Source organism: Erythranthe guttata, chromosome 2 (genome assembly GCF_056151865.1).
Source record: "Erythranthe guttata isolate IM_541 chromosome 2, IM_541, whole genome shotgun sequence".
NCBI lineage: Eukaryota > Viridiplantae > Streptophyta > Magnoliopsida > Lamiales > Phrymaceae > Erythranthe > Erythranthe guttata.
Window position 1 is genome coordinate 5,041,471 of NC_142534.1, and position 9,425 is coordinate 5,050,895.

At 36.2% G+C, this 9,425-nt stretch overlaps 1 protein-coding gene across 1 annotated transcript; it reads right to left on the reverse strand.

Annotated features, from left to right (window-relative positions):
• Positions 1-3,776: 3,776 nt before the first annotated feature.
• On the reverse strand, positions 3,777-4,535 carry LOC148772176 (zinc finger protein 1-like). The gene has a single exon (XM_088814873.1). The coding sequence runs from the start codon at positions 4,533-4,535 to the stop codon at positions 3,777-3,779; it is 759 nt and encodes a 252-aa protein (XP_088670999.1).
• Between the last annotated feature and the right edge of the window lie 4,890 nt (positions 4,536-9,425).

A 9,425-nucleotide genomic window follows, 5' to 3' on the forward strand; every position in this document is an offset into this window, starting at 1 on the left:
TAATATTACTGTGGTTGACGGTAATATTACTGTTGCTATAGTTAGGGCTGAGACTGGGTTGGGTCGGTCGATTACCAGCCTAACAACCGACCCATCCGTCAAACCATTTTTGCTCAAATTAGAAAACCGTTGCCGACCCAACCTTTGTGGGTCGGTTGATGGTTGGCAACCGAATATTTGGTTCCGGAATGGGTTGGTTGATAGTCTATACCCGCCACCTAGTTCACTTAAAAAAAATCAAATTTTGGAGTAAAAATATCCAAATTTTGTGTCAAGCCACGGTGCGATCATCATTTATCAGTTCAAAATAATTAATAACAATTTAACGAAAAAATATAATTAAGAAATTCAAAGTAATTTCAAACAAGCACAAGAGATTTAGTGAAGTTTTGTGGGCTTTTTGTTTAAGTTTGGGCATAAAGAAACTGGTTGAAGATTTAGGTCAATTTTTTTTCCTTTGTTGATTGTTTTAAAATTTAGAATACTAATTATTTTGATGATTTCAATAACCACTTAAGAAAACACTGCATTTATTTTATATTTTTAATAAAATTTTAATAGTATAGTTGGATAACCGAAAATTATCGGTCAACCAACTTTTGATAATATTAGAAACCATCAACCGACCCATTATAGATGGGTTGTTTAAAATTTTCGACCCGATCCAATGGGTTGGTTAAAAATTGATTATCCGCCTAAAAATATGGTCGGTACTGGATCGGTTGGTGGATAAAAACCAATCCAGTCCCAGCCCTAGCTATAGTAATATTACTGTCACTCACAGTAATATTATTTCTTTTGTTTTTTTTTATTATGTTTACATTTGTTGAACGGTCAACATAGTAATATTACTTTATTACACAATAATAGTGAGTTTTGTTGTGTTAATATTAATGTGCTAGAGATTAATATTGCAATATTACTGTGTGAAACTATAGTTTAGTTAATTTTACTGTGTTTAACAGTAATATAGTTAATATTACTGTCAATCACAGCAATATTGCTGTTTAAACGGAAAAAAAAAGTTACAGAAAAAAAAGAAAAGAAGAAAAAAAAAAGAAAAAAAATCAAAAAAGTCAACGCCGGAATCCGGCGAAAAAATCCGGAAGAAAGAGAGAAAAAAAAAAGTTGAAAAGTCAACGCCGGAGACCGGCGGGAAAAAAATTCTTTTGAAAAAAACAAGTTTTGGGTCAAAATTGAATAATTTGTGAAATTTGGGGTTAAATTGAAGTTAAATTAAGTTAAGGATGAAATTGGAGCATATTAAAGTATGAGGGGTTATTTTAGTCCTTTACAAAAATTTGGACATGTGTGGACTTATTGGTAAAAGAGATTTTTATCTGGATCTCTTTATGAATAAATAATCATTGATGGGCTTATTTGTAATATGCCCTATTAAATATCGATATATCACACACTAACAATTTGAATTTATTTATTTATTTATTACGATTTATGACAATAATTTAGGAACTACAAATTACTTTAATTTTGGATATTATATATAGAGTTATTTCCTTAGATATATCAAGTTCATCCCTAAAATAATAGAGCCTAATTAAGGTAAATAATCTAAATGGAGTTAACTCCTACAAGGAAACAACAAACATAAGCTAACTAGTTGAAAAATCTATTTTACCCAAATACTATATTGGTTTACATCCCATTTAACCCGTCCCAGCAGATACCAATCCCGCGCTATCCTGTCCTGGATTTACCAGGTAATCCTCGCTTTGTTAGCTAATGGGCAATAGTAGGAAAATGACTTTTTACTATTATTGTTAACCGTAGCAAATGTACCTAATTCGTAATGAACAGGCTTTTGCTACGCATTTTTGATGAATTTGCCACGTCGCATATACGGGCGTGACAAAAACTTTGCTACAGTAAATGACCGTAGCAAACATTTTTTATGACCGTAGCAAACATTTTTTTCCTACCGTAAATCCTAAAATTTACTATGATTCCAATATTATCCTGTAGTAAAATGTATCTTTTATTACGGCTTTTTACCATAGTAAAAAAAATCGTAGTAAAAAGCCATTTTCTACGTACAAGTGAAGACCGGGGATTGGTACAGGATTTAAAAATTTCACCTGTAGCAGGTATGGGGCGGGTACCGATTTTGATCATATGCACCTTATTCGCCCCCTATCCAACTCGTTTATATATTTTTATATCGTAAATTACTAAGTTTTAAAGATAGTTAAATTAAATAAATTATATAAAACAAATTACGGGTATGGGGCGGGTTTTATTCGGGGTGGGGGCGGGTTTACTAAATTAAAATCAAATCTGGAACAGGTACGAAGCGGGTACGGGTGATAAATTTTGCTAGTGGAGCAGGTGCATATCTTTCAAAACATGTCCCGTTTCCACCCCATGGACATCCCTACATATGCATCTCCTTTCTTTTTCGAATTTATTTGTTAGCTTTATTATAATGACAAGTCTAGTTTATTTAAAGAATTTTTTATGCATAAGTTTTTGACCAACCACTTTTATTATTCTAGATTCACGTGTTATATCTTTTTCTTCAATAAACGCATCCCTTTAACAGGTGGTATAAGTAAAGGTAAACTGAATGTTTATGAAAAAATAACCCCCAATCTTTTAAACTCAATTCTTTATGTAACCCTAATTTAACTCCGCTTTTATAAATTTTGACAAAAACAATCAATTTTGACTTTTTCTTTTCAATTTTGTTTTTCCCCCAATCTTTTAACTCAATTCTTTATGTAACCCTAATTTAACTGCACTTTTATAAATTTTGACCAAAAAAATCAATTTTGACTTTTTCTTTTCAATTTTGTTTTTCAGCCGTTGGTTTCCGGTGTTACTTTTATTTTATCCTTTTTGAACTTTTTCTTATGTTTGAAATTTCCGGACCCCCGCTGACCGTTGATAGTTATATTACCTAGTTATATTATTATTGTTCGACCGCACCCAAATCCAAATATGGTACGTACGGACGAGCGAGCCAGACGGATAGGCCTTTCTCTTAAACAAAGTTGTATGCCCAAAGGGCGTAACCCTTAGTCCCAACATTGAGATATATAAATAGCTCAGTACTTCTCTACTTTTCCAATGTCGTTGGATAACTCAAAATCCCACTTTCCTTATATTTTGGACTAGTAATTTTTCATTCACCACAAAATTGGTTTTATACTAATCTAATCCAAAAATTGATTTATATAATCAATTAAACCATACAATAACATTAATAAAAATTGTTCAGACTCAATTTTTAACCTATTTTCCCACAATATACTAGCAGAATCGAGTAGCTAAATCAGTTGACAAAGTTTGCTTATTCTTATCGTCGTTCCTTTCATTGTATTACTTGCAATAACGTAGGCTTTGTTAAGCGTTTTATTTTCCTATATATGTTAGGTTTTTCTAATTTTCGGAAATAATCTGCATACCATATTCATGTTAGACCAAAAAAGGTTTTAATCAAGTCCTATGTATTCGTGGCATACCATATTCCTGTTAGACCAAACAAGGTTTTAATCAAGTCCTATGTATTCGTACATGTTGATTCAATAAAATTTTACTTTTGGTATTAAAAAAAAAAACTAAATTCAAGAACGATAAAGAATATGAAAATAGGCATTGAAAAAATAATTCATTGAATTTAAATGAATGTATAAAAGTATACACAGAATCCTAAATAATATGGAACAATAAACAAACACTCCAGAAAAATATTTTAAAGATATTTTTCATACGTATAAAGGTGGCGGCACAGCACTTTCCACTTCTTGTTCAATTCATTAAAACTTGAAATCTTGATCATCAGGCGGCGGCGGCAGGTTCAAGTCAAAATCCCGGATCATCTTTTGGGTGGCTGCGCCGCCGTTTGAGGAGGTTTTCCGGCTCTTTTTAGAACCGGCGCCGATGACGCCTTCATAGTGCTTGCGCTTATGGCCGCCGAGAGCCTGTCCCGATGTGAAGGTTTTGTGGCAGATTTCGCACTCGTGAAGCTTATTACCACTGCGATTCATGCCGGAGGTGCATCTGGTGGACGCGGCGGCGACGGCGGGGATGACGGCGTAGGGGTTTCTTTCGATTGCGGCGGCGGGGATGACGGCGTATGGGTTTCTTTCGATTGCGGCGGCGGGGATGGCGGGGATGACGGCGTCAGGGTTTCTGTCGAGCGCCTGGTATGAATTGAAACCCTTACCGGAGTCGGCGCAACTCCTGTACGATTTGGGCACGGCCGGCGGCGGGCACGGCGTAGTAGGGACCCATTCTTGAGATATCTTGAAGTCGAGTGAAGCGGCGGCGGAGATGGTGGTTTCGGGAACGGCAGGCTTGTTACCACCGTGTTTGGCTTCTCCAGTGATCAGGTGATTGGCGGCGGGGGGAGATGGGTAAGGACCGCCGCCGCTTCTGGCGAGCATGACGAGACCTTGGGCGGCCAAAATCTCGTCGGCTCCGAGTTTTAACTGACACCATCGCTTCGATCGCCTCGATGATTTCTTCCACGACCCCACGACGGCGCTACAATTCAAAGACCGATCAAGAGCCATATTGGAATTGTTTATTGTAGAGAGAGAGAGATTTCAGAAACTGTTTAGAGAGAGAGAGAGTGAATGAGCTTTTAGAAAAAGGGGTCTTGTATTTATTAAGTGATGGTGAAGAAATTTGTATTGGATCTTATTTAGGATTTGTTTTAATTTTAGGGTTGTCTATATGGAAATATTATTATTTCGTGCGTGTATATGTGACAGAGAAAGTGTGTGTATGTGTGTGAGAGAGATGCTAATGACTCAGAATTGACTAGGGCAATTGTGTTTCTCTTCCGACTTTTTCTCAAGTCAAAAATAAAATATGTGGATGCTCCTTTTCTTTTGGACCAATAAGAAAGTCCCATTATTTACACCCGGTCACTGTTAATTTGCGGTTATTTTATATTGGATGAATGTTTATATGTACAATTACCAAATATTCGAGTTAAATAAATTGGTTTAGTATATAATTCCCCATATACTTAGACCTCTTTTTATTTCCACTACTAATTTTGATGTCCAATTTTCATATATTTAATACAGCTTAAATATTTACATATCACAGACTTACTATTTAAATTTATTTATTACTTACGATTTTATGACAAGAATTTAGGAACTAATTAATATTTCCTTAATTTTGATACTCCATATAGACCTATTGCCGTAGATATCTCAAGTTCATCCCTAAAATTATAATGCCTAATTAAGGTAAATAATCTATATGAAGTTTACTCCTACAAGGAAACAACAAATAGAAGCTAACTAGTAGAAAAATCTGGGTTTAAATACACTTTGCAAATTCATTAGTACCCTCGTCCAAATTCATATAATTACAATTCTATCCTGCAGACAAAAAAGTTAATAAAATCCACTAACCTTAGAAGCCAACCGATCACCACCACCATCATCCGAATCACGCGAGTTCTGCTTAACACTTCACCGCCGGAGCGTTGTCGACAAACGGTCCCAGGCCATTTTGTAATCTCCACCACCGATGGGGGTGATTAAAGTTAACGTTGACGCAATTTTTTCCGCGAGGTAATGATCACTATTACACATCTATGGTTACTAATGATTCACAAGGTCAAAGTGTGTGGTAGAAGAATTTTCGGCATCTTGGCCGAGTGTTACCTGCCGAGGGGGAAGCTCGGGCCGTTTTACAAGCTTACTCTTATCGCGTTAAGCTTCGGATGGCCTGGCATTATTATTGAGGGTGATTGTCTCCCGGTGATCGACTGATGCGCTTAATGGCTCAGGTTCTTCACTTACTTCATTCGGCGCTATTACGGAGGCGGTTTTAGCTCGCTCTTTTCTCTTTCTCTTCTATTTCCTTTCCGTTTGTAAAGCGTGATGCCAATAAACTAGCTCACGATATTGTTTCACGTGAGACTTTAGATTCTTTGGAGGGTGTGACCCTCCACTGTTTCTGACAATGGGTCCCTATTATAATTATGTTTTCCCGTTAAAAAAAAAGTATAAACTATGTGTTACAAATTAAACATAAAAGATATTACTAAATGAATTCAAACTCAAGTCATTATTTGACTTCTCATTCTCTTGCTCAATTTTGTATTTTTTAAATAAATGTAAATAAACCTTGAAAGAAAAATAAAATAATATAAAATATGGTAAATTTCACTTTTCCCCATTTACTTTGGCTCGGTATTACTTTACCTTCTTCTACTCTCGATTGTATCGATTTTCCCAAGTGTATATAGTGATTCTTGGAGGATTCTATAAAATTTTCTAAAATCCTCCCTTTGTAGATATTTTGTAGAAATACTTTGGAGTGTTCTAGTGAACAACTCCTAGCTGGTAGATCAAATAGATCTCCACCGCCCATTAAGGAGGTGGCCTAGTATAAATAGAAGTAGGGACTTCATTTGTAATCATCCAACAAAAAATCTAAAAAATCCAAGACATTCAAGCAATACAAGTACTTTCCTACAAAGTTTCTAATCTTATTAAGTTCTTTGTTCATTTTCCATCACTTAGCATTCGCACCACATTCGGGAGATGCTGACTTAGCTATCGCTAGGGGCGAGAAGAAGCTAAGGCCTCACGGTTCGTCGTTCATGGAACAATTCCGTGACAAGTGGTATCAGAGCCCGGCTAGGGCTTATTGTTGATCCAATTCTCAAGCGATGACGAACGTCGAAGACATTTCGTACGTAACCAAGAGACGTCGCAGGGATGCCCAAGTAGCAAACAAGAAGAAGAGGGATCACAATAAGGCTCGTGGGGAGAATACTGCCAAGGATGCCGTCTTAACAGATCACGGGGAAAAGTTCGAGAATTGCTTTTTTTTCTCTTTCATTTAATGTGTGTCTATGGTGTTACTATGTGTTGAGTATTAGGGTTGGCCCAAAACACAGTGGACTCGTAAAGTATTAACAGAAAAAAAAAAAAAAATTGTTATACGACATCGTCAGGTGATGCCATTTGAAATTGATATAACTTACCTGTTGAACCCTGACATGAGACAAATGGCGAGGGCTCAAATATATTTCGATAGTGGCTTGAGGGGGGAATTATTATTTCTCAGTTGGTCTGCAAGTCGGGTTGATCGTACTTGTAACAACAAATTCTTATCTGCGATTTAGACAAACAAGAAAAATTTGCACAAAGATAATTTATTAGATTAAAATAAAATATTGCGGGTTACAAACTCTAATTTAATCCTCTGATTATTCTCTCAAGAACAATATGTGTTTGACTTTGAATTTCGGAGACGGGTCGTTGACTTGATCTTCTCCGGATTTGATTTGGATTTGAATAACGTCTTCCGAGGGTCTTGCGACTTGAATCTCGGATCGAACGTTGAACTTTGACGGATTTTGACTTGAAGATCTTGGAGTTCTTGATGGATTTGGCCCTTCAATCTTCCTTCGATCTCGATTTGATGTTAATAACGTTAATTCGAAGGTTTAGCACCGTAATCTCGAATTAAACGCTTTAACGCCTTGATTTGATGAAGAACACCTTCGATTTGATGAACTCCTTCGATTTGATGAAGAACACCTTCGATTTGATGAACTCCTTCGATTTGATGAAGAACGCCTTGAATTTGATGAAGAACGACTTGAATATTGTAGAGAGAATTTTCTCCTACGGTTTTTCTTCTTCTTGAGTTGTGTCTTGAATTGTGTAGGGAGGGTCCCTATTTATAGTGGTGGAATAAGAGTCCTACACAAAGTCTTTTTGATGACGTGGCGCGATTTGATTGGCCTTTATTAAATTGATATTTATCTCTTATAACTTGGAAGAGAAGAAATAATCCTATTGGCCAATAATTAATTGATAATTATCTCCATGACTTGTCTTGCAAGACAAGGTATAATTTAATTTAGACACAATTTAATTGGTTAATTTAATTAACCAATTATTTAATTTTATGCGTCTACAAATGCCCCCTCGAGACTTGTTCACGGACAATGCGTTTTGGAGTGAATGAGTCTCGATAATTGCTCCACTTCAATTACAACTTGATCTATCATGGTACATACATCTTTGAAATCATGACTGAACTTAGAGAGATTCTAAGTTGCCTACGTACCCTATAAAGGGATCAAGTCATAACTTAGTTCAAAATATATCCTTTTGAGGGATGTTGTGCACAGTTTATACTCATGTGGACAAGGAGAAACATTTGCAGTTTAAGCTCGTGCTGAAGGAGCATTTGACTTGAATTTGTAGATAGTTTATGCTCGTATCAAGGAGGCTTGACTTGATTTCGATATATAGATAGTTTATGCTCGTATCGAGGAGCCTTGACTTGATTTGGATATATAGACAGTTTATGCTCGTATCGAGGAGCCTTGACTTGATTTGGATATATAGATGGTTTATACTCGTATCAAGGAGTATTGATTTGATTTGGATATGTAGATAGTTTATGCCCGTATCAAGGAGCCTTGATTTGACTTGGACATGTAGATAGTTTATGCTCGTATCAAGGAGCCTTGATTTGACTTGGATATGTAGATAGTTTATGCTCGTATCAAGGAGCCATGACTTGACTTGGATATATAGATAGTTTATGCTCGTATCAAGGAGCCTTGACTTGATTTAGATATGTAGATAGTTTATGCTCGTATCAAGGAGCCTTGACTTGATTTGGATATGTAGATAGTTTATGCTCGTATCAAGGAGACTTGATTTGATTTGAACTTGTAGACCTTTTAAACTCGTGTCAATGAGTGTTTTACTTGATTTGGACTTGTAGACCTTTTAAACTCGTGTCAAGGAGTGCTTAAATGTATTTGGACATGTAGACCTTTTAAACTCGTGTCAAGGAGTGCTTCATTTAATTTGGACATGTAGACCTTTTAAACTCGTGTCAAGGAGTACTTCATTTGATTTGGGCATATAGACCCTTTTAAACTCGTGTCAAGGAGTGCTTCATTTGATTTGGACATGTAGACCTTTTAAACTCGTGTCAAGGAGTACTTCATTTGATTTGGACATGTAGACCTTTTAAACTCGTGTCAAGGAGTGCTTCATTTGATTTGGACATGTAGACCTTTTAAACTCGTGTCAATGAGTACTTCATTTGATTTGGACATGTAGACCTTTTAAACTCGTGTCAATGAGTGTTTCACTTGATTTGGACTTGTAGACCTTTTAAACTCGTGTCAAGGAGTGTTTCACTTGATTTGACTTGTCATATTGCATAGGGTGTTGCTTCTTCAAAAGACTTGCCCCCATCCTCATGATCTTCTTGTTCTTCTTTGACATGTTCTTCATTAAACTGGTACGACTTTTGGAATGAAGGTTCTTCGACTTCATTTGCAGTTATGCTCAATTCCATATCATGTGCTCGAGTGGCCAACTCTTCAAAACTTTTCGGTTGAATTCCTTGAAGGATATATCGGAGTCCCCATTGCATTCCTTGGATGCACAGTTCAA